The sequence below is a fragment of the Hypanus sabinus genome, chromosome 29 (genome assembly GCF_030144855.1).
Source record: "Hypanus sabinus isolate sHypSab1 chromosome 29, sHypSab1.hap1, whole genome shotgun sequence".
Classification (NCBI taxonomy): domain Eukaryota; kingdom Metazoa; phylum Chordata; class Chondrichthyes; order Myliobatiformes; family Dasyatidae; genus Hypanus; species Hypanus sabinus.
Window position 1 is genome coordinate 4,706,540 of NC_082734.1, and position 26,053 is coordinate 4,732,592.

Genomic DNA, 26,053 nt, shown 5'->3' on the forward strand with positions numbered 1-26,053 from the left:
ACCGTGGCACCCCTCCTGGGCCTCCTGATACGGGTCCACCACTGTAATACAGCTGGAAGTATTTTGGTTTTTATGTATTGCACGTGTGCAATGATATCAGCTTAGATGAAAATTCTACCTGGAAAACTTCACTCCAGTCCACACTGCAAGTGGCTTTTACAAGATAGTCTTTGGGAAATCTGGAACTATTTTAAATGTAAAATTCCTCATTTAACTGCACAAAGAATTTTTAAATCCTGTCTTTCCATATCTATTAAACCAAGAGATTCAGCTGGTGACTAGATTGAGATGAGGAGAGAGATGTTCTGTTGTACTATGGGATATCAAATTTTGGTTCACATAGGCAGCAAAAGGTTCTAACTGGATCACCTGTGGAGACTGCAACGAGAACGATGCAAGCCAGGCAGGATTTGCGCTCTCAGCTCGTTTAAGGAGCATAACCTGGCCATGCAGAGACAAGGTCTACTGTTGCTCATCTGGGAACATGAAGACCGCAAAGGACACACCAGAACTATGGAGGTTCTGGCGCAGGCAGACAAGAGGCAGGCATGGGAATTTTTAAAAGTGTGGTTCTCTTCTAATAACTCTGTTAAGAAACACATTGAAATCGACAAACCCCTAAGAGCCAGAGAAATGCAAGCCAATAGAATTCAAAGGTCAACTGAAGGGGTAGCAGATGGGGTGGGGGGGCTGTTTAAATGCGAGCACTCCCAGAGAGAAACAACAACAACAACTGCGCACTGAGGATGTCATCTCGACTGATGACGAAATGTCTACAAGCTAATTGCCAGGTTCAGTAAACACCTCAACATTGGGTTCTAACATTGTCATCTGGAGAAAACAAGGAATTTTGCTTTCATCTTGATTAATTTCTTCAACCGAGATGCCCATAGACCCGGGTTTGCGAAACTCGAGACTCGCCCACTGGAGGCCAAGGAAGATAGCTTGTCTTGGGGTTCGATGACTGTGTATATGGGTGGGTGGGAGGAGCAAGGCTTGTTTTGCTGTTGTTTTAATGCTTGCTCTGTTTGGTTGTGTGTTCATGTTGTTCTGCCGAGCGTTGTGGGCATGCTACATTGGCGCTGGAGTATGTGGCTACACTTGTGGGCTGCCCCCAGCACATCCTTGGGTGTGTCGGTTGTTAATGCAAACGATGTATTTCACCATATGGTTCAAGATGCACTTGATAAGTAAACCTGAATCCTGAGTCAAGCTTTTCATTTCACAGTAATGTATTATACTCAAGCCCCTTTTGTGATGTAATTAAAAATTACATATAAGCTCATAATTTCTTGAAAGTGGTGTCAAATAATTTTACCTGGGGCACAAGAAGTTTCTTAATATCACACTGGTCAGTGATTTCCAATATCTGGGTGCCTTTGATCTTTTAAAAAATATATATACAATTATAGGCGAGAAAGAGCTATTTTCTATGTAGGTAATAGTCTAGTTATGAGATCTTATCGTTCATCCTAAGCTGATGTGTAGACTTCCTACTCCCTCGCGTGTTGTGTCAATGTTTGCACAATTAAGAAGTTTGAAACCTGTAGAATTTCTTACCTGAAATTAAGTTCATTTATTATCTATGTATAAACCCTGAGATTTTTCTTAAGATTACAGGCAGCCATGAAACAAGAAGTCCAAAAGAACCCATTTTATATATATAAAAAAACAACAAACACCCAATACACAGAGAGAGGAAACAAATAACAGATCATGAAAACAACAAAAGTAAACCGATAGCATTTAGGACGAAATCGAGTCATCAGACACTACACCTTCCACCTCAGTTCAGTACATAGCAGAGTAAATGTCGCTGAGCCAACAGACATGAAGCCCAGAGTAGGCCTCCAGCCTCAGCTCCAGTTAAGCATGTAGCAGAGCAAACGTCGCAGAGCCTGCAGGCACGCAGATGGAGCAGGCCCTCAGCCTCCGTGCAACACGTAGCAGAGTAAATGTCGCAGAGCCTCAGCCCCTCTGAAGCGAAGAGTGGAGCAAATGTCGCAGATCAGTGAGCTGATCGAGCCTGACCCTCGCCTCTGGTCCCAGCCCTCTACCTTTTCAAACCACTGGCCCACTGTTTAAAACGTCTGAGCATTGGGTCATTCCTTGCACTAGGACCCAGGCCTTGTCGCACCAATACATACCAATATCTGCTATTTTCTCTTGTAATTTATAAAACCCTGTATTGCTGTATAGACTGTATTTTGTTAGATCCTTGAGAAGAAGTGGATATGACATAATTGAAACATACTGTTTAAGAGATAATTGTTCAGGCTGTGCACTCCTGATTGTTACATTTTCTCCAATAAAGTTAATCCATGTTAGCTGCATAATCATCTTGCTCATAGAAATTCATTCATCCTGCTGATCAAAACAGCTCATGATTTTGGTCTCTTAATATTATCTCCACAGTGCTCTTAAGTACATCAAGATTCAAAATTATTTAAATTCATTTCCAGTTCACAAGTGTAAAGGAGAACAAATTGTTACTTTGGATCCAATGCGGCTCAAAAACCATAATAAGATAAAGAACACAATAATAATTAAGAATATTTAAATATAAATACTCAGCAGATCAGGCAGCATCTATGGAAAAGAATAAACAGTCGACGTTTTGGGCTGAGTCCCTTCATCAGGACTTGAGAAGGAAGGTTTCCCCTTTCATTCTCAGCCTGACAAAGGGTCTTGGGCTGAAACATCGATTGTTAACCCTTTTCCATAGAATCTACATGACCTCCTCAGTTCCTCAAACATTTTATGTGTTTTGCTTTGCACTTCCAGCATCTGCAGATTCTCTCTCGTGTTTTAAATATGAACATGTAAAGTAACTTATTTACATTGTTTGTACATCTATAAAGTGACACCAGGTAGTGGACTGTCTGCATAAGATGACTGACAGAAAGTGATACAGTAGTGGTGGTTGGAGCAGTGGAGAAGTGGGTTAGTGTGTGGAGCCTTACTGTTTGTGTAAAGTAACTGTTTTGAGCCTGGTAGTTCTGGCATGGATGCTGTGTAGCCTTCTCCCAGATGGGAGTGGAACAAACAGTCCACAGCAGGGTGAGTGGGATCCTTCATGATGTTGCTGGTCTTTTTCTGTATACCGTAAATTCCTGACTATAAGCTGCTACTTTTTTCCCACGCTTTGAACACTGCGGCCTATACTACGGTGCGGTTAATGCATGTTTTTTTTTCATGCCGCCAAAAACATTTTGCCTTGTAACAGTAGACCAATAAAATTGATGAGTAGCTCACAGAGGTCCAATGAAATTGTACGATAAATCAAGCGCACTTTCACAATTAAATTATTGTAAATCAGTCATTTGTACTCACGCTCATCAACATGGAAAACACTCGAAGAAAAGCATATGATGCAACTTTTAAGTTAAAGGCGATCAATCTGACGGTCGAAGAAGGAAATCGAGCTGCTGCACATAATCTTGGCATAAATGAATCGATGGTGAGACGGTGGAGACGCCAGCGTGAAGAACTGAGTAAATGCAAAAAGACGACAAAAGCTTTCAGAGGTAATCATAGCAGATGGCCTGAACTTGAAAACTTCCTTGAAGACTGGGTTAACACACATCGAGCAGGCGGCCGCGATGTTTCCACCGTGCAGATCAGACTGAAGGCTAACGCAATCGCCACCAAAATGAAAATCGAAGATTTTAGAGGTGGGCCTCGTGGTGTTTTAGATTTATGAGACGAAAAGGCCTGTCCGTCAGGATACGCACGACTCTGTGTCAGCAGCTCCCTCCCGACACCACGAGGAAAAACTTGCTAACTTCCGCACATTCACTCAAACAAAGATAGCGGAGAATTCCATCGGGCCAGATGATATCATAAATATGGATGAAGTACCTTTGACGTTTGACCTGCCTCTCACTCGGACTGTTAATAAAAAAGGTGACTCGTCCATCACACTGAAAACAAGTGGCCATGAGAGAACGCATTTTACTTGTGTTCTGAGCTGCACAGCATCCGGACTAAAGCTTCCACCGATGGTGATTTTTTAAGTGGCTGACAATGAAAGTTCAGTGAAAGCTGCCATCAAGAGTACAAACTCAATTCCAGCTGTGATTCCTGGGGGCACCACGAAGTATTTACAGCCACTGGACATCAGCGTGAACCGGGCATTTAAAGTGGCGCTGCGCGTTGAGTGGGAGGCTTGGATGACGAGCGGCGAGAAATCCTTTACCAAAACAGGACGCATGCGAAGAGCATCTTTAACCCAAGTCTGCCAGTGGATCCTAAATGCGTGGAGCCGTGTCACAACATCCACCATCACCAGCGGGTTTCGAAAGGCTGGACTGCTGCGTGATGAAGAGGACCGCGTGCGCTCAAGTGAGAGCGACAACGAAGAGACTGAAGTGAGTGACGAGATCCTGAGGTTTTATTCAATTCAGACACTGAAGGACTTTGATGGTTTTAGTGCGCAGGAGGAAGATGAAGAAGGCGATCAATAATTTTTCCTGGTAGGCTGCAGTATATATATATATTTTTACCAGTCGTTAGGAGATATTGGAATGTTGTTCGTGCACTGTTCAGTAAAAAAGTATACGCAACGTAATTTGTTTGTTACCGATACGTATGTATATTTAAAAGTAGCTGTGTTACAGGCACTGTTCGAAAAAAAGCATTTGCAATATGTATTTGTTTATGTTACCATACGGATTTAATTAAAAGTTAAAAAATTCTCACGTGTAATATCTGTGTAAATATCTCATATTACAACGTGGGACACCTGCGGCTTAAAATCCGGTGCGGCTTGTACAAGTACAAAATTGATTTTCTTTCTACAATTAGAGCGTGCGGCTTTTAATCAGGTGCGCTCTGTAGTCCGGAATCTACGGTATATGTTCTTGCTGACAGGTAGGCTGGTGCCGGTGGTCCATTGTGCGTTTTTGACTACTCATTATAGAGCCTTCATGTCAACCACAGCAGTGTACTGTGTAGTGATCCAGTTTGTTAGGGTGCTCTCCACTGTGCACCTGTAGAAATGAGTATAGATGTGCATAGTCAGCTCTCTTCAGAAATGAGAGGTGGTGTTGAACCTTCCTGACTGTGGAGGATGTGTTCTGGGACAATGAGAGGTTGTGTGAAACGTGCACGCCCCGAAGTTTGAAACTACTCACCGTTTCCACTGCTGTGCCGCTGATGTAAAGGGGAGTGTGAGTGGTATGAGTTCTTCTGAAGTCAATAACCTTCTCTTTTATCTTGTTGACTTTGATTTGCCTGGCAGCAGGCTTCGAACTCCTCCTCCTCCTCTCTGTAGGCCACCTCATCATTGTTAGTATTGAGCCCCACCACTGTCGCGTTATCAGCAAGCTTGGGTGTTTGACTATGCATTCGTGTATGAGCAGCTTTGGGTTCAGCACACAGCCCTGGTGGTCACCTGTGTTGAGGATGATGGGGAGGAATGGTTGTTTATCCTGATTGCTCATTGTTTTCTCCTTTCTTTCCAGGTAAAAGCAAAGAAGCTGAAATTAAACGCATTAACAAGGAACTGGCTAATATCCGATCAAAGTTCAAAGGTACAGGTACCCATTTGTCGATTGGATGCCCTTTTAGAACTAATTAAGTTGATCGAATTCGGTGACTGACCACAAACCTGGCAAGAGCTCCACAACTTCACTACTTACAGAAGCAGCATCAATAGGTTGTGTGATTCTTGGGTCCCTGTAGCTTGGGTTCCCAATCTTTTTTTTATGCCATTATGGAAGGGGTCTGCGTGCTCCAGCTTGGGATCCCGTGTTGTAGCTCTTGGCCAAAGTACTTCTGGCAATGAAACTGGATGGTGTAAAATCTATTTCAAAAGGCACACACTAGCACTCCTGTGGAAATTATATTCTTCCTTGCCTCAGGTAGTAATTGCATTCATGCTATCTAGTGAGCTGCAAGGTGGAGGCTATTTGCTGTTCTCGATTAACTATGACACCATCTTCTCTAAGCACAGAGATCTACTGGTCACATTTATGCACCTCCTGGTAGTGTGTGGACAGACAAAGACTCTTGATTGGAAAATAATGATGAAGGTCTCCTCACAAATTGCCATTGTCTTGGAAATTAATGGAAAGAACAGTACATTCAGAAAGTTAAAAATAAACTGACAAATTTAAAAAAATAACATGTCTGTATTTAGTTCCTCAAGTAGAACTCATTACCACAGCTTTTGTTCAGTCAAATACCTTTAAGGGGAAGCTAGATAAACATGTTGTGCAGCAAAGAACAGAAGAATATGTTGATAAGGCCAGATGAAATGGGGTAGGGGCAGGTTTGTGAAGTGTACTTTAAGTGCTGATGTAAACCATTTCCACAGCCTGTGTCTGTATTGGGCATTTTAAGCAATAGTAATATTAGTTAAAGCTATTAGTTTCTGTAGGTATATACACTCAATAGCCACTTTATTAAATATAGGAATGAAACCCAGTGTGGTTCCTGATGAAGGGACTCAGCCCGAAACAGCGACTGTTCACCCTTTTCCATAGATGCTGTCTGGCCTATTGAGTTCCTCCTGCACCTTGTGTGTGTCCACATAATATTCTTTCTTTTTAACATTGTTAATATATGCTAGATTATCCCTGTCCTCTTGCCTGAAATCTGAAACTGGAACTTCTCATCTGATCAGCAATGTCAAATAGAAGGTAATGTGCCTCACCAGGAAATTAATTACTTTTTAACCTCCTTCCAATTCAACCATGCAGCAAAATAGATTAAGGTCCAGCTACCTTGCCTTTTATCCTAATGATAATGGAATTGTGAAACCATGGCCATCTATTATCTGTTAATTAGTCTGCCTCGTAACCTAGATGTGACATGAGGGAAGTTGTCATTTTGAGAACCAAGGACCCTATGTCAAGCATTCCTCCCAAGCCAATTTGCTCTCAGCATATTTCCTGTCACCAATTGTTAATTTTTATCTTTTTTTTGGGGGGGGGGGAAAAGACCCATCTGACTTGCATTTGAATCCACACTGGAAATTTCATTGTTTTCCACAGGAGGCATCCCTTGGATTGCTGACTTGAACTAATATTTCTACAGATCAGGACATAGAAATGTACAGCACATTACAGAACCTTGGGAGCACGTTGTTGTGTCGATCTTTTTAAATACTCTTGGAAAATCAATCTAACCTTTCCCTCCCCCATTACCCTCCAATTTTCTTTCATCCATGTGCCTATCTGAGATTCTTGTTGTTTTAAGCCCACTGGTCCTACTAGGCATGGGCCACTGACAGCATCTTGCCAGAGTCCTTTGTCCTGGGCTGGTCTTTAGAGTTGTCCTTAAGTGTAGCACTCTTCGAAGGTCCTTCCTGTCTCAGGGTTGAGGCTTTTGGAACTTCTGTTGGCAATTTAGTAGCTCTGGGTTATTATAGGGTGCATTTGCTAGCCCCATACCAAGCCCTCCCTGCTATGTGCCACAATACACACAAAATGCTGGTAGAACACAGCAGGCTAGGCAGCATCTATAGAGAGAAGCGATGTCGACGTTTCGGGCTGAGACCCTTCGTCAGGACTAACCGAAAGGAAAGATAGTAAGAGATTTGAAAGTAGAGGGGGGAGGGAGAAATGCGAAATGATAGGAGTAGACCGGAGGGGGTGGGATGAAGCTAAGAGCTGGAAAGGTGATTGGCAAAAGTGATACAGAGCTGGAGAAGGGAAAGGATCATGGGACAGGACATGGAAAGGCCATGGATAGAGACAATAGAGGAGGCCATGGACACAGACTGGGAGATCATTTCGTGGAACACCTACGCTCGGTCCGCCAGAAAAAGCAGGATCTCCTAGTGGCAACACATTTTAATTCCACGTCCCATTCCCATTCTGATATGTCTATCCATCGCCTCCTTGTCAAAATGAATCCAAACTCAGGTTGGAGGAACAACACCTTATATACCGGCTGGGTAGCCTCCAACCTGATGGCATGAACATTGACTTCTCTAATTTCCGTTAATGCCCCTCCTCCCCTTCTTACCCCATCCCTGACATATTTGGTTGTTTGCCTGTTCTCCATCTCCCTCTGGTGCTTCCCCCCCCTTTCTTTCTCCTGAGGCCTCCCATCCCATGATCCTTTCCCTTCTCCAGCTCTGTATCACTTTCGCCAATCACCTTTCCAGCTCTTAGCTTCATCCCACCCCCTCCGGTCTACTCCTATCATTTCGCATTTCTCCCTCGCCCCTCTACTTTCAAATCTCTTACTATCTTTCCTTTTGGTTAGTCCTGACGAAGGGTCTCGGCCTGAAACGTCGACATCGCTTCTCCCTATGGATGCGGCCTGGCCTGCTGTGTTCTACCAGCATTTTGTGTGTGTTGTTGTTTGAATTTCCAGCATCTGCAGATTTCCTCGTGTTTGCTCTGCTATGTGCCAGCTGCTCATATGATTTACCACCTGCTCCTATGGTTTCCTGTGCTCCTGATCTTGGGGGGGGGGGGGGCTGAGTAGGTGTTTCACCTTGCTCAAGTCTGACCTGTAAGCTAGCAGAGGGAAAGAGCGCCTTACACCTCCTTTGCTAGAGATGTACCTCCACCTCACTAACATTAGTTACTTCAGCCCTGTGAAAAAGTCTCAGGCTGTCCGCTCTATCTGTGCTTCATCATCAGGTATACCTCTATCAAATCAAATTAATTTTAAATTTGTCCATTTCTAGTGTAGTCTGTGTCTAATGTTTCTCCTGTTCTGGGAAAAGTGAAAATAAAACTGCTGGAAGCACCAAACGGGCTCAGCAGAATTTATGGAAGAGATAAAAGCAGCGATGACATAAGCAATTCTGCAGATGCTGGAAACTCAGAGTAACTTCCTGAAGGAACTCAGCAGATCAGGTGACATCTATGGAACTGAACAAACAATCAGACAGAGACTCTTCATTAGGACTGGCAAGGAAAGGGAAAGAGGCCAGAATCAAAGGGGGAGGAGGAGGAGGAGGAGGACTAGCTGGAAGGTGATAGGTGAAGCCAGGCAGATGGGAAAAGTAAAGGACTGGAGAAGAAGGAAACGATGGGGGAGGAGTGGACCATGAGAGAAAGGAGGGGGGAAAAAGAGGGGCACCAAGGGGAGATGATAGGCAGGTGAGGAGAGATAAGAAGCTAGAGCTGGGAATTGAGAAGGGAAAAGCACCGGATGGAGACATCAATATTCATGCCATCGTGACAGGAAGTGACACTTCATTTCAATGGTTGAAGCTTCTGGTTTGCTTTACATTTTCCAGCCCTTTCAAATCCTAAGCAAGCAACTCTCTTGCTTCTCAACCACCTCTTTACATAGTAGCACCTCCCAAACTTAGGAATATGTGCTCTTGCTCATTAGGTTGGCTGTAGCAGAACTGATTGAATTTTAGGAAGAGGAAAGCAGATCTTCCTGATGGCTTAGCTGGTAAAAGATTGCCGAAACTGACACCACAGATCAAAGATTCCCCACATAGCGCATCTGTTCTGAGGTGGTGGTTAAGGTGTTCTGAAAAATGTGAATCTTTTTTTCTCCTTCTGCAGATGTTCTCAGACTAAATCTGTTGGAGTATCAGCCAGCATATGTGGGAGGGGTGGGAGGAAAAGTAAGGAATAGTTGATGTTTCAACTCAAACCCTGTATCATGTTCCACTACTACTTTTGTGGCATCCAGGGTGATGTCCTGTTTTACTGCTTCCTTGGGTTGGGGAAGACAAGTGAGGATTTACCTGGGAGCTGTCAAAGAAATAACTGGATTTTGTAATGGAATATAAAAATTTTTGAAACCCTGTCACCAGGCTCGTATGGTGCTCAATAGCTATCTTTTGAAAATTTTGATTTTTTAAAAAAAATTTAAATTTCCGTATCTACTTTTTTTTGCTGAAGGGAGAGCAATTTTCAGTATTGTACTATTCTAGAACGTAGCAGAAACCAGAATTAGGAAATTATTTAAGTTATTAAAATCAAGGAACTAAGCTGGTGTTGTAATTCTCATCACTGCAGTAGAAGCAAGTTCATAATTGTGCAGTTTACTCGTAAACGTGGGACTGCCTCTCTCCTCCAAACACAGTGGGTCAGCACAATTTTTAGTTTCCTATATTGTTCTTTATCCTGTTCACCTAAGATTTAAGAGCGGTCAGTTCATGGAACTGAGAGAAAATAGCAATTTCCCTTCACATCTGGGCTTCCTGTTTTAGTCATGTGTCAGCTGTTTTCTTTGGAGGGGGGGGAGAAGTCTCTATTTTGGTAAACTGTGACTACAGCCTGACTTTCTACTGGACTTTAGTCTGACTAGGATTCAAGGCAAGGTGTGGGGGGGAGGAGGAAGGAAAAAAAATACAGAAATCTGAATAAACTTATCTATTTATAATGAAGGGGTGAAGATAGTTTCCCATCTTTGTGAATGCTGTATGTCCTCTGTCTGATTGACTGTTCTCTTAATTGTGACTCTTGGCAGCAAATGTTGGTTCATTAGGCTCTTCTGTACAGTTGACTAATCTTGTTCACTCTTGATGCCTCTGTACTTTCTAACAGAAGCTATTGAATAAAGTTGAAAGTAAAATTTGATATCAGAATACATACAGGTACAACCCGGAGATTCTTTTTCCTGCAGGCATACTCAGCAAATCTATAGAATAGTGACTATAACAGGATCAATGAAAAAGCAAGAACATTGAAGACAACAAACTGTGCAAATACAACTATAAATAAATAGCAAACACGAGGAAATCTGCAGTTGCTGGAAATTCAACACACACAAAATGCTGGTGGAACACAGCAGGCCAGGGAGCATCTATAAGGAGAAGCACTGTCGATGTTTCAGGCCAAGACCCTTTGTCCTGACTGTGTTCCACCAGCATTTTGTGTATAAATAAATAGCAATAAGTAACAAGAACAGGAAATAACAAGATAAATAGCCTTTGTTACTGAGATAATTGAGAAAGATAACTGATAAATTGAAAAATTGATTGTGGGAACACCATAGATGAGTGTAATTATCCTCTTTTATTCATGGTAAATTGGATCAGCAAATTTGCTGATGATACAAAGATTGGAGGTGTAGTGGACAGTGAGGAAGGTTTTCAAAGCTTGCAGAGGGATTGGGACCAGCTGGAAAAATGGGCAGAAAAATAGCAGATGGAGTTTAATACAGACAAGTGTGAGGTATTGCTCTTTGGAAGGACAAACCAAGATAGAACATACAAGGTAAATGGAAGGGCACTGAGGAGTGCAGTAGAACAGAGGGATCTGAGAATACAGATACAAAATTCCCTAAAAGTGCCGTCACAGGTAGATAGGGTCATAAAGAGAGCTTTTGGTACATTGGCCTTTATAAATCAAAGTGTTGAGTGTAACATTTGGAATGTTATGGTGAGGTTGTATAAGACATTGGTGAGACCGAATTTAGAGTATTGTGTGCAGTTTTGGTCACCTAATTACAGGAAGGATATTAATAAGGTTGAAAGAGTGCAGAGAAGGTTTACAAGGATGTTGCTGGGACTTGAGAAACTGAATTACAGAGAAAGGTTGAATAGGTTAGGACTTTATACCCTGGAGCGTAGGAGAATGAGGGGAGATTTGATAAAGGTATATAAAATTATGATGGGTACAGATAGAGTGAATGCAAGCAGGCTTTTTCTACTGAGACTAGGGAAGAAAAAAACAGAGGACATGGGTTAAGGGTGAAGGGGGAAAAGTTTAAAGGGAACATTAGAAGGGGCTTCTTCACACAGAGAGTGGTGGGAGTGTGGAATGAGCTGCTAGATGAAGTGGAAAATGCGGGCTCACTTTTAACATTTAAGAAAAACTTGGACAGGTACATGGATGAGAGGGGTATGGAGGGATACGGTCCAGGTGCAGGTCAGTGGGACTAGGCAGAACAATGGTTCGGCACAGACAGAAGCGCCAAAAGGCCTGTTTCTGTGCTGAAATGTTCTATGGTTCAATGGATGCTGCTTTCCTATAACGGCGTTTCATGTAGATGTGCTCAACGGTTAGGAGGGCTTTACCTGTGATGTACTGGACCAAATCAGAATTGGTAATTTGGGGTAATCGGCCTTCTCACCTACTGTCTCTCTGATATGATTGCCATGGTCGAGTAGCTGTTAGCATGATGTTATTAGAGCTTAGGGGTTCAGAGTTCAATCCTGGTGTCCTCCATAAGGGGTTTGTCCTCCACGTGGAATGTGTGGGCTTCCTCCAAGTGCTTTTGTTCCCTCCCACATTCCAGTTAGTAGGTGAATTGTTCATTGTAAATTGTCCAGGGATTAGGCTAGGGTTAAACTGGGGGTTGTAGGATGGCATGGCTTAAAGAACCTGTTCTAAATAAATAAATAAATAAATAAATGAGGTTTTGTCCTTTAGCTCTGCTGCACATTCTGTACCTTTCTGAGAAATTCTCTTTTCTGATTTATAGGAGATAAAGCACTGGATGGTTACAGTAAGAAAAAGTATGTCTGCAAGCTGCTCTTCATCTTCCTGCTCGGCCATGACATTGATTTTGGTCACATGGAGGCTGTCAATCTGCTCAGTTCTAATAAATACACCGAGAAGCAGATTGTGAGTATTTGTTTCTGATTGATTAAACCTGTGGGGGAGGGTTATTGCGGTGTGATTAGACAGAAAGTTAGATCTCGAGGAAAGTTGTCGTCTGGTGACCCGCCAGCCAATCAAATTCATTCCTCTTGCACCCCCATTTTATTCAGTTCACTAATCAGAATTGGAAGCTTGAGACTGAGCAAGATTTCTGATTAGCAATTGTCTTTCCCAAAAAAAAAAAATCTGGGTTTGGCAACATAGCTTAGTGGTTAGCGAGATGTTATGAGAACTTGGGACGTTCCAGAGTTTGGAGTTTGATTTCAGTTCTGTTCTGTGAGGAGCCTCTGTACCTCCTCCCCATGGAGTGTGTAGGTTTAAAGACATACCAAGCATTGGTCATTGTAAATTGTCCCGTGATTAGGTTTGGGTTAATCAGATTTGTCAGAGGTTGCTGGGACACCATAGGGCTGAAAGGGCGTATTCCGTGTTGTAGTGCTAAATAAAATTTAAAAGCAAGTGTTTGTCTCAGTAGAGTATTTGTGCTTAATGTCTCAACTCAAGACATAGGGGTCACATACTCTTCAACTGAAAAGGATAGCACAGTTAAACTGTTCCTATAATTAGGCTGCACTCAGACAAATCTTCCCTTTATGTAATTTCCTTCATATTGCAAAACACTTGTGTGCTCACTGCTGTGTACAAAGAGAGGTTATAACCAGGTTGTACATACAGTAGAGCAGTCTTGCATAGAGCTGAGATAATGATCGGAGGCAACTATTTAAGTTTTTAAGTTTGAGAGTGAAATATTGGCCAGGATAGCAGAAAAAGCTGTTTCAAATTATTCCTCAGTTTATCTTTTCACAAGCCAAGCTACTAATTTATTGATGTCTGTGAATTTTTGAGATTCGACTCCCTTGGTTTTGGTGGGGTGTATTATGACAACTTGGCGTTGATGTGTGCAGAGTGCTGGGTATGTCAGAGTTTTCTCCTTTGCATTCAGTGTGTACTTACCTTGATTCCATAATTACCAGCTTTTATACTATGACTTGACGTAAGATAATATTCCAGATTATTATTATTATTGACCATACATTCATGAGCGCCATGGTAGTGTAACGGTTGGCGCGACGCTACTATGGCTTGGGGTGTTGGAGTTTGGGGTTCAGTTCTGGTATCCTCTGTACGTCCTCCTCAAAGAATTTATGGGTCTCCTCCAGGTGCTTCAGTTTCCTTCCACGGTCCAGGGATTTATTAGTTGTTAGGTTAATTGGTCATAGTAAATTGTCCCATGGTTAGTTTGGGGTTAAATCAGGGCTGTTGGAGGTTGCTGGGCAGCGTGGCTTGAAGAGGCTATGCCTCACTATATCGCTAAATAAATCAACGTCTGATATCTTAAGATCAGCTGACTAGCAGTTTGGTAAAATTATCAAGATGCCAACAATTTGTTCCAATTATTCAAGCATTGACAGAGATTTTTAAAAATTGGTTAGTGATCCTTCTGTGCACCAAACCTGGGGTCCAGGGACCCCTCAGTCAACGGTAAGGGTCCATAGCATAAAGAAGGTCGGGAACTCTTGTGTTGGAGAATCTAAATTGTATTGTGCCTTTTAACTAGAGCTTTGTGGTTTATTTGCAATTCTCCAATTCCACTTTATGTTTAGTCATGACAGCTGAGAACACAAAATTGGTCAGTTATACCATGGCTGTCCTTTACAAATCCAGTCTTGGATATGTGTTTTTGTGCTTTCAGGGTTACCTTTTCATCTCTGTGCTGGTAAATTCTAACAGTGAGCTGATCCGTCTGATTAACAATGCCATCAAGAACGACTTGGCCAGCCGTAACCCTATCTTCATGTGCCTCGCTCTGCACTGCATTGCAAATGTCGGCAGCAGAGAAATGGCCGAGGCATTCGCTTCTGAGATTCCCAAAATCCTGGTAGCTGGGTATGTATGTCCTCAACTGCATCTGCTGTTGGATGTTTGGTTAGGATAAAAAAATTTTCTCTGTCCAATGTGCTACAGAAAATTAAGTGGAGTATTTCAACCTTTTTTTGCTGGTCGTAAATGATTCTTCATCTGTCTCTCATTAGGCATTTCCACCTAAGAGAGGTGATTTGTGTATTGAGTGTAGGATCTGTTTAATTTCTGATCCTTTGGGTTTTTCTGGGAGCCAAAAATATCGAGCAGTCTTAATTACAAGATTTCATTATTTTAGAATTCAAACAAACATGCAAGTACTAAGCAAATTAAATAAAAATTTGAGAAACAACGCTGAGGGGAATTGCAGTTTAGGGGTTTAAGACAAAGGAATAAAAGATGGCACTTCTGAGAAATCTATTACTTTTGTGGATAAGATGAGAAATTCCTTGGATAGGGATAAAATAATAGGCTACATAATTAAAACGATTGCATCATGTGGGTATTGTGCAGGTACTTGGCGAATGAAGAATGAAAAAGGTGATAAACAGGTAGTTTAGCTGCTATGCAGCTTTCTGCCAGTGATGGTGAAAAATACATGTTTGTTAAAAGTACAAATCTTATATTAAAAATTATTTTAAAAAGACAGAAGTTTCCAACATGTGGTAGATATCATGTGGTCTTCAGAAACTGGTAAAAATGAATGAATTGCCTGGTGAATGTTTGGTGGTACAGCATAAATATCCCTGATGGATGGTATGGAGACCCTCCCCCCCCCATAATCCTCTCAGTTCTCACAGTCCTTCAGTCCTTTGTAGGGACTTCTGGTGTGTTGCTCAACTGTTCCCATCTCCAGATGGGTTGGAGCCTTGCTTGCCTCAGTCTTCTTAGGAAGTGGAGTTGCTGCTGTGCTTTGTTCAGGGAGGTGATAATTAAGCCTGGCACTTTCAGGAATCTGGGGCAACTGTAACTCATTAAAAAGAAGCAACCTGCATGTCATTGGGTATCTGCTGGGATGTATTGGGGCATGATATTTTTAACTGTGTGCACAAATATGGCTTCTGTTTAAGAAAGGGACAACTAAAATCCAATGACTAACCAATGCTGGGACAGCCCCAGGAGTGCTTGATATAACTTTGAGTATCTATATACAATGTGTTCTCCAATACAACAATTTACTAATATCAGATCATGTGCAAAGACCTTCAAATGCACTATAAACAGAATGCTAGTAAAACTGCAGATCAAGTAGCATTCATAGAAAAAAGCTGAGTTAACGTTTCCCCTTGAAGTACCATTAGTTTTTTGTTGGTAGCATCCAATGATCCATTTGATAGCTGCTCCAACAGTCTATTTAATTGGATGACCCCTACATACATGTGACAACTGAGTCTTGCCCTATCACAGATATTCTCTTTGTCCTATCCACCTCTTCTGACACTTACCCTGCTACTTAAATGCCATTTTATCACCTCTTTTATGGTTCAGACAAAGACTTTTTAACCTGTAACTAATTATATACTGTCTGATATGCTGAATGTTCCTCATATTTGTTAGTTTTAGATTTACAACACCTGTACTTTTTTGTTGATTTCTGGTTCATTACTGACTTTGAACTTTTTGATGCCCTGTTGTCAGTGATACAATGGATAGTGTGAAACAGAGTGCTGCCTTATGTCTACTGCGTCTCTACAAGACTTCCCCAGACTTGGTACCCATGGGAGAGTGGACATCCCGAGTTGTGCATTTACTGAATGATCAGCATCTGGTAAGCAACAAGTTACCTCTGTTTCTTTTCTTTTGTATAAATTGATTAATTTAAGCTTATTTGGTAACTTCTCCTTTCAGTGTACAAACAGTAAGGGGAAGAAATCAGTGGTTCTTCAGTCAGAAGCTGTAATTACCCAAACATTTGAAGGAGAGAAATATCATTGAAGAGTCTCATTCTCAAGTGCTAAGCAGACCCTTAGGCCATTCATGCTTCAATTTTCGATAGGTCCGTAGTCAGTGCTGTATCTCCAGTTGACATACCCACTGGAATTCTATATCTTGTGAACTATTTTTAAATATTTTCTACAGTAGGGTATCTATGCATTGCATTTGTGGTGGAAAGAACATTAAGGGTTGTGGATAGGTAGCCAGTGACGTGGACATGGTGTCTTAAGAGTCTTCTGTCGTTGGAGATGGGCCAATCCAGAGCATTTCAACACATCTGGATACACCTTGTAGATGATTTTTGGGCATCAGGAACGTGGGTGGGGGGTTGACATTTGCTGCAGGATGTCCCATTTCTGATCAGCTATTATAGCTACAGTTCTCAGTGGTGACCTCAGGAAGTTGAGGATGGGGAATCGAACAATTGTTATGTGCTGAAAGACAACATTGGGTGGTTAGATCTTCTGTTACTAGAGATAGGAAATGCCACTTTTGTAACACAGATGTTACTTGTCACTTATCACCCATGCCTGAATATAATCTAGGTGTCGTGGTATCCAGGTATGAGTTACTACATTTTCTGAGGAGTTGCAAATGGAATTATCTGTTGTGCAATGATTAAATGAATGCATTATGACTTCTGTGGAGAGACTCTCATCACTGTAGTAGCCTTGACTTGGACTGAACTGCATCTGTGTCCTGTAGGTAGAGTGACTGCCCTCCATCAGCCAGAATTGTTCTCCTTTGAGCAAGGTATGACTCCAGCCATTGGAATGTTCTCACTTGGTACTTGGTGTTTTACCCAAGTCCCTTATGCCACAGTCAGCCTCATTCACATTGCCTCTGGAATTTCCCCTATTGTAAGCATGTTATTTTGATGCCAGAATGTATGACAAAACTTATGGGCTGCCTCCAGCACATCCTTGGGTATGTTGGTTGTTAATGCAAATGTACATTGAAACATACAATGAAATGAATCATGTGAGAAATAAATTTGACTCCTGGATCATGTTTGTGTGAAGCTGTGATGTGTTTTGGGCCTATCTTTTTGGCAGAACCTAAACAGGGTATCAGTAAACTGGTTATTTCTGACTAATTGCTGCAGCTTTCATTAATTTGATAATAATTAACTATAGACCTGGTAGTATTTCACCTGATTAGATTTTGGCTGCTCTCCATGGAGAAAATGTGCCTGCAAAGTTTACGTGATCAGGTAGATGCCAGTGTTGTAATTGTCAAGAGGTGTAGCTAGTTCTGTTGTATAAGTATTGATGTGCGCTTTTATCACCTTTTTTGCATCTTGACAAGAATTGCATCAACCAATTCTTGACACTTTGGAGCATTTCATTGGCTGAAGACAGGACAACTTTTGAGGAAGCCAAGATGAGTTATGCACTCCAAACTCAGAGTTGAATGCCGTTGCGAATGCTTAACTTTGCACTTGGCACTCATGTTGGGCCTCTATTGTTGAGGGTGGAGGTATTCTTGGAGCTTTGTCCTGTTAACTGAGAAGGGTAGAAAGCTAAAGATTAGCTTTACTTGTCACATGTACATCGAAACATACAGTGGCACACACACAGTGCGAGTGGAACACAACAGGGCAGGCAGCATCTATGGGAAAGAGTATAGTTGATGTTTTGGGCCAAGACCCTTCATCAGGGCTGGTGAGAGGAAAAAAAGATGAAGCAGAGTAAGAAAGTGGGGAGAGGGGAGGAAGACCCACACGGTGATGGGTGAAACCGGGGGTGGGGGGTGAAGTAAAGATTTGGGAAGTTGATTGGTGAAGGAGATACAGGGCTAGAGAAGGGAGAATCTGATGGCAGAGGTCAGGAGACCATGGAAGAAAGAAAAGGCAGAGGAGCACCAGAGGGAGGTGGTGGGCAGGTAAGAAGATATGGTGAGAGAGAGAAATGGGAATGGTGAAAGGGGGGAGGGGCATTACTGGAACTTCAAGAAATCAATGTTCCAGCCCTGTATCTCTTATCTCTTTCACCAATCAACTTTCCAGCTCTTTACTTCCTCCTTCTCCCCCCCCACCCCAAGTTTCACCTACCACCTTGTGGTTTGTCCTCCTCTCCACCCACTTTCTTACTCTGACTCCTCATCTTTTCTTCCCAGTCTTGACGAAGGGTCTTGGCCAGAAACGTTGACTGAACTTTTTTCCATAGGTGCTGCCTGCCGAGTTCCTTCAGCATTCTGTGTGTGTTGCTTGGATTTCTGGCATCTGCAGATTTTCTTTTGTTTGTGATTGAAACATACAGTGAAGTGTGTTGCTTGCGTCAACAACCAATGAAGTCCAAATATATAAGTGTCACCATGTGTCTGGTACCAACATAGCATGCCCTGAACTTATTTTAATGATTTCCCACTCTTCAAATTGGTCACGTCAGGAATTTAGAATTTTGATCTACCTTGCTGATTGTGTGACCTTTTGGCTTGTTCGAAAGGTTCGTTTATTGTCAAAGTATGAACACAGTATTCAACTCTGAGACCCCTATTCTCCAGTTGAGCCAAAAAAAAAGTCAGAGAAACAACAAACCCACACACCCTTTGCACAAAAAAAAGGTAATGTAAACATGAAATCCTCCAAATTCTGCTCCCCCCACACAGAACACTACCAAGAACATTAGCCCCCACCCCTGGCACAGAAAGAGAAAAAGAATGGGTGAAAACACAGAATATAGAACCATAAGACTGAAAAAGGTACATAGTCCAAATCCATAAACACTGAACCTTAGTGACATGCTGTGACATAGCTGTAAGCTGTACTGTGTGCTGGTTTTTTATTGCTTGGCGTGCAAGTAGTCTTCTGTTGGATTGGGAGCTCAGTTTTAGCTATTATCTTGCTATCTCCTGGCATACCATTCTGCACTCATTGACTGAGGATTGATTCCCTAAGGTCCCAGCCTTTTTTAATGCCATGGACCAATACCATTAAGCAAGGGGTCTATGGACCCCAGGCTGGGATCTCCTGCCCTAACAGTAGACTGATGGAACTTCAGGTTGTGGTTTGCGTTTCACTTGGTGTTGATGGTCTTTAAAGTCTCATGGATGTCGAGATTTGAGCTGCTAGATCTGTTGTTGTTCTGTTCCATTTATCATAAAGTAAATGCAGTGGAGCATTGACTGTAAGGCCAGGTACAGTGCAAACTTAATCTGCAAGTTTGCCAATGAAACCATAGTTATTGGCCACATCAACAATAATAATGAGATGGAGTACAGGAACCCTTATGATCGTAAGACTGTCCTTCCATTAGAGCTGATTTATTATCTCTCTTAACTCCATCCTCCTGCATTCTCCCTGAACCTTTGACGCCCTTACTAGTCAGAACCTATCAACCTCCGCTTTAAATATACCCAGTGGCTTGGCCTCCATGGCCATCTGTGAAAATGAGTTCCACAGATTCACCACCCTTTGTCTGAAGAAATTCCTCCTCATCTCTGTTCTAAAGGGCTATGGTCCTAGTCTCGCCCAATATAGGAAACATCAACTCTTTCTAGGTCTTTCAATATATAATAGGTTTTAATGAGATACCCCCCCCCCCATTCCTCTAATCTCCAGGTCAGGGCTATCAAATGCACCTCAAATGTTCACTCTTTTATTCCTAGGTCATTCTTGTGAACTTACACTGACCCTCTCCAATGTCAGTACATCCTTCCTTAGATAAAGGATCCAAAACTACTCTCAATACTCTTAAGTGCAGTCTGACAAATGTCTTATAAAACCTCAGCATTACATCCATGAGACATAGGAGCAGAGTTCGCCATTTGGCCCATTGAGTCTGCTCTGCCATTTCATCACGGCAATCCTTTTTTCCTCTCAGCCCCAATCTCTTGGCGCCTTCTCGTATCCCTTCATCCCTTGACTAATCAAGAGTTTATCAACCCCTTCCTTTTATATTCCCAATGACTTGGCCTCCATAGCCACCTGTGACAATGAATTCCACAGCGTCACTACCCTCTGGCAAAAGATATTCCTCTTCATCTCTGTTCTAAAAGGATGCCCCTCTATTCTGAGGCTGTATCCTCTGGTGCTAGACTCTTCCACAACAGGAAACATCCTCTCCACATCTGCTCTCTTAAGGCCTTTCACCATTTGATAGGTTTCAATGAGGTCAGCCCTCATTCTTCTGAATTCTAATGAATACAGGCCCAGAGTCACCAAACACTCTTCATATGACAAGCGGTTCAATCCTGGAATTATTTTTGTGAACTTTCTTTGAACCCGCTCCAGTTTTAGTATATCCTTTCTTAGATAAGTGGCCCAGAACTGCTTATAATACTCCAAGTGAGGCCTCACCAGTGCTTTATTCTCAACCTTGCATCCTTGCTTTTATGTTCTAGTCCTCTTGGAATGAATGCTAACATTGCATTTGCCTTCCTCACCACAAACTCAGCCTGCAAATTAACCTTTCAGGAATCCTGTATAAGTAATCCCAAGTCCCTTTGCAACTATTTCCAAATTTTCTCCCTGTGCATTTATTCTTTCTACTAAAGTGCATGACCATACACTTCTTGACACTGTATTCCACTGCTATTTCTTTGACCATTCTCCTATTTTGCCCATCTGCAGACTCTTTGCTTCCTCAGCTCTACCAGCCCTTCCACCTATCTCTGTACAATCCATAAAATTAGCCATAAAGCCATCAATTCTGTCATTAAAATCGTTGACATATAACATGAAAAGGAAGTGGTCCCAATACTGACCCTGTGGAATACCACTAGTCACCAGCAGTCAATCAGAGAAGGCCCCCTTATTCCCACTCTTTGTCTCCTGCCAGTCGGCCAATCTTCTATCCATGTTGGTATCTTTGCTGTAAAATCATGGGCTCTTATTTTGTTTTGCAGCCTCATGTCATGGGTTGAAAGAGCCAGTTGTTGACATAAGGAAGCAGGCTGGTGAATAAAACCCTTGTCTTTTTCAATGGAGTGTTGCAGAGGTTGTGTTGGACCAGCATCCTAACCCTTAACATCAGCAAGGTGAAAGTGTTGGTGGTTGACCTAAGGAAGCTGGATGGCAAATAAAGCCATTTTCTTATCAACGGAACTGCTGTAGAAATGGCCAACAGCTTCAGATTGCTTGGCATTGATGTTGCCATCAACCTCACCTGGTCCCTTCACACTAATGTGTTGGCATATACATTTCCTGAGGTGTCTGAGAATGCTTGGCATGTCAGTAATAATTCCGTGGAGCTTCTAGAGACATGCTCTAGGAAGTTTTCTGATGGGTTATGGCCCAGCCTGATATGAGCATCTGCTCTTGACTGTAGTAAATACGGTCCAGTCCATCACGGGCTCATTGCTTCATTCCATTTAGTTTATCTTCACAGTGCATTGCTCGGGAAAGCTAGTAATATTGTCAATGATGACTAACACCCTGGACATTCTCTTTTTCTCTCTTCTATGTGCTGGTATTGGAGGGGGTCCATAGGAAATTCATGGGAATGATTTCAGGAATGAAAAGGTTAACGTATGAGAAGCATTTGGCTCTGTGCCTGTACTTGATGGAGTTTAGAAGAATGAGAGGGGCTTGCATTGAAACCTAGTGAATATTGAAAGGCTGTGTTAGAGTGAATATGGAGGGGATGTTTCCTATAATGGGTGAATGTAGGACCAGAGGGCACAGCCTCAGGATAGAGGGATATTCATGTAGAACATCCGTTTAGAGATGAAGAGGAATTTCTTTAGCCAGAGGGTGGTGAATCTGTGGAATTCATTGCCACGGGTAGCCATGGAGGCCAAGTCATTGAGTATATTTAAAGTGGAGGTGGATAGGTTCCTGTTTATTCTGGGTTTCAAAGGTTATGGGGAGAAAGCAGGAGAATGGGTTTGAGAGGGATAAATAATGGTGGAGCAAACTCTGGGCTAAATGTCCTAAATCTGCTCCTATGTCTTATGGTCTACTTTCTGCAAGAAAGCCTAGACATCTAGAATAGCTGCTTTCCCACAGCTATCAGACTCCTGAACATCTTTCACACCCACTTCCTTATGGTGCTGCCACATTCTCGTACTCACAGTTCTACTTCTGTTATTCCACTGTTGTCATTTTGACAATTTTTGATTTGCACTGCAATCTTTGCAGCCTTCTGCCAATCGGTACTCATAATTGTGTTTGTCATTGCCTCGTTTTGTGTTAGCTTTGTGAGCTTCATACAAGCAAGGAATTTCATTGCACCCTAATGTATAAGTCAGCTGGTAGTGTAGTGGCATCAGCATTAGACTTCAAGGTGAGTGGTCCTGGGTTTGAATTCGTCTGGCTCCTTGCATGATTTTCATCTGTGCCGTGCTGAGTTTTGAGCTAGCAACTCAGCCTCATTTTTTAAAAATAAAAGGACAAAATGCTAAAGAAACGGCTGCCCAGTGCTCCAAAAGGAGCCAAGAGGAATAACACTAACAAGCTGGTGTATATGACGATAATTTAGTTTTTGGTCACCTCTTGTAACCATGTTCTAAAAGCATGTAAGGAATATTTTCTCTGGATTCAGATGCAGGTTTGCCATTGGAGTTTTGGTTGACCATTGTGGTGTCATAAAGTGAAATTCCATAATTAAATAGTTCTCTGCTTAAATTGAGGAAATGCTGATGGGAGAAAAATTAAATGAATATTGACCTTTTCTAAGTTGCAATTCTTTTGATATCACTTGCATCGAAGGGATAATGTTGTTTTGCAGGCAAAATCAGAATTGTGTTTAATATCACTGGTATATGTCATGAAGTATGTTGTCTTTGCAGCAGCAGTACAATGCAATACATAATTTTAAAATTATAAATTGCAATACTATATATAAAATTAAATTGGTGCACAAAGAGCAAGGTAGTGTACGTGGGTTCATTGCCTAGTCATGGTTTTCTTTGTTTTGTGGTTGTGTGTGGGAAGACGAATCTCAGAGTTTTATACTGTATATGTAGTTTGATAATAACTGTACTTTGAATCTTTGAAATCTGATGGTGGTGGTGAAGAAAACGCTGGGTGTGTTGTCAGGCTCCTGGACCACCTCCTTGATGGAAGCAATGGGAAGAGGGAATGTCCTTAATGACAACTGCTGCCTTTTTGAGGCAGCACCTTTTGAAAATGTCCTCGATGCTGAAGAGACTCATGCCTATGATGGAGCTGGCTGAGTTTACAACTTTCTTCAGCTTTCCTGATCCTGGCCAATGGCACCTCCATACTAGACAGTGATGCAACCAGTCAAATGATCTTCATGGTACATCTGAAGAAATTTGCAAGAATATTATAATGAGTTTTCCTTTGTTAACATCTCTCATAGAGTATTTGGTTGAAGTTTGACTAAGACTTCAAACTGCCTGGTAAAATAGTATCATGCAATCATTTAGTTACTTCCTGAATAACTGGAGTAGAAAAAAAATGGGGTTTAATGTGACATGCAGGAAGAAACAATGTGCTAAAGAGCTGCTAATTTTGGGAGAGGAGCAATAAATCAACCGTGATGGAATGGTGTGACACACTTGATGGACCAAGTGGCCTAATTCTGCTCCCATTTGGATTGACTTTGACCAAGAAATATTGTGCACTAGGCCAAAGCTTGCTGGTCCACACACGAGTTGACTTTCCAAATCTTGGAGCATCTACACGTATTGAACCTGTTTCACAGAAACCTTTGTTCATTCTTTGTATTCCTTGCAGGGTGTAGTGACAGCTGCTACCAGTCTTATCACTTGTCTGAGCAAGAAGAATCCAGATGAATTCAAGACGTGCGTCTCGTTGGCTGTTTCCAGACTGAGCCGGGTAAGTGATCGTGGAGGCACTCCATCTTTTCGTCATTGAAGCATTCCCACCTTTTGTGCAAATTGATTCATGTTAACCGATCATTTTGTAAAAACTTGTTTACTGTTCTGACTGGGTCCTTCCCAAAGCCTGGTGGATGAAGGTTCTCTTGCATGTCCCCGTGAATAAAACCTGGAAAATGTTTCAAAGTTTTCGCCATAGAACATGATGGTATTCAATTTCAACTATATAAATTTCATACTTTTATACAGTGCATTGAAAAGGTATTCACATTTTACTTTCTCATTTTCTACATTAAAAATTATTTTGAGCGGGATTTTTTTTTGAGCTAATCTGCAACACATTGTTATTCCTCTCCGTGCCTTCTGGCGCGTTGGGCAGCAACCTTGCCATTTCTTTTAGCATTTTTGTCCGTTTTTTTTTTAAAAGAGGCCAAGTTGCTAGCTCAGTGCTCAATCCAGCATGGATGGAAAGTTGAAGGAGCTGGTCAGATTCGAACCCACGACCACTTGCCTTGAAGTCCGTTGCGGACGCCACTGCACCACTAGCAAAACATTGTGCATCATTTCAAATCAAAAGATAAATTCCAAAACCTGACAACAATGTATTTAAAATTAGAAACCAAAATTGTCAGTCTGAAAAAGTATTCATCCCTTTTGTAATTACTGTAGCGATGTGCTATACACAGCGCTGAAATAACAACACGCAGTCGGTAAGTCGTTTGGAGACTAGTTTATTCAAACTTCACGGCGCTGGCATTTGATCCCTAGCGCCCGCCCTCTCCGGGCGGAAATGATGTCAGAGGTGCATTACCAAAGTCTCCCCCCACCCCCCGCGCGCTGGCTATTTGTGAAAGTGGGTCGCCACATAACCCCCACCCCACCCCACCTAGAACCAGCGATACACCCCCCCCAATGTCCACAGTCTGGATCAGCCTCTGTTTGGGAGGTCTGCCTTTGTGCCGCGGTACCTGAACCTGGACCGGCTGCGCCAAGTCCCCATGGGCTGGTTTGAGTTGGTCCACCGTGAAAACCTCCTCTCTCCCCCCAATGTCCAGAACGTACATGGACCCTTTGTTGTTGATCTTGAATGGCCCCTCGTATGGCTGCTGTAGTGATGCCCGGTGTCCGCCCCTTCGTTCAAACACAAACACAGTTCTGCAGGTCTTTGGGTACATGGGTCGGGGTCCGTCCATGCTGTGAAGTTGGTACAGGGGCCAGGTTGCCAAGCCTTTCGCATAGCCTGTCCAGGACTGCTGCGGGTTCTTCCTCTTGCCCCCTTGGGGCTGGTATGAACTCTCCCGGGGCGGCCAGGGGCGTGCTGTACACCAACTTGGCTGACGAGGCGTGCACATCCTCTTTGGGCGCTGTACGAATTCCAAGCAGGACCCAGGGAAGCTCGTCCACCCAGTTAGGTCCTCTCAGGCGGGCCATGAGAGCCGACTTCAAGTGATGGTGGAAGTGTTCCACCAGTCCGTTCGACTGCGGGTGGTAGGCAGTTGTGTGGTGTAGCTGCGTTCCCAACAGGCTGGCCATAGCCGACCACAGGCTGGAGGTGAACTGGGCGCCTCTGTCTGAGGTAATGTGGGCCGGTACCCCGAAGCGTGCTACCCAGGTTGTGATCAGTGCTCGGGCACAGGAATCGGCAGATGTGTCGGTGAGCGGGACCGCCTCTGGCCAGCTCATGAACCGGTCTACCATAGTTAGGAGGTACCACACTCCTTGAGACACTGGTAGGGGGCCCACGATATCCACGTGAACGTGGTCAAACCTCTGGTGGGTGGGTTTGAACTGCTGCGGCGGGGCTTTAGTGTGCCGCTGCACCTTGGCTGTTTGGCACTGCACGCACGTTCTGACCCATTCACTGACCTGCTTGCAAAGTCCGTGCCACGCGAACTTGTTGGAGACCAGCCAGACGGTTGTCCTGATAGATGGGTGCGCCAAACTGTGTATGGAGTCAAAAACTTGCCGCCTCC

At 42.8% G+C, this 26,053-nt stretch overlaps 1 protein-coding gene across 2 annotated transcripts in view; it reads left to right on the forward strand.

Annotated features, from left to right (window-relative positions):
* Window positions 1-26,053, forward strand: part of ap2a1 (adaptor related protein complex 2 subunit alpha 1) — a 108,222-nt gene that overhangs the window by 13,327 nt on the left and 68,842 nt on the right. For both annotated transcript variants that reach the window (XM_059953456.1, XM_059953457.1), the window contains exons 2-6: window positions 5,466-5,534; window positions 12,358-12,500; window positions 14,230-14,423; window positions 16,035-16,164; window positions 23,977-24,078. In XM_059953456.1, the coding sequence (XP_059809439.1) occupies window positions 5,466-5,534; window positions 12,358-12,500; window positions 14,230-14,423; window positions 16,035-16,164; window positions 23,977-24,078 (638 nt within the window). The remainder of the gene's footprint in view (window positions 1-5,465; window positions 5,535-12,357; window positions 12,501-14,229; window positions 14,424-16,034; window positions 16,165-23,976; window positions 24,079-26,053) is intronic.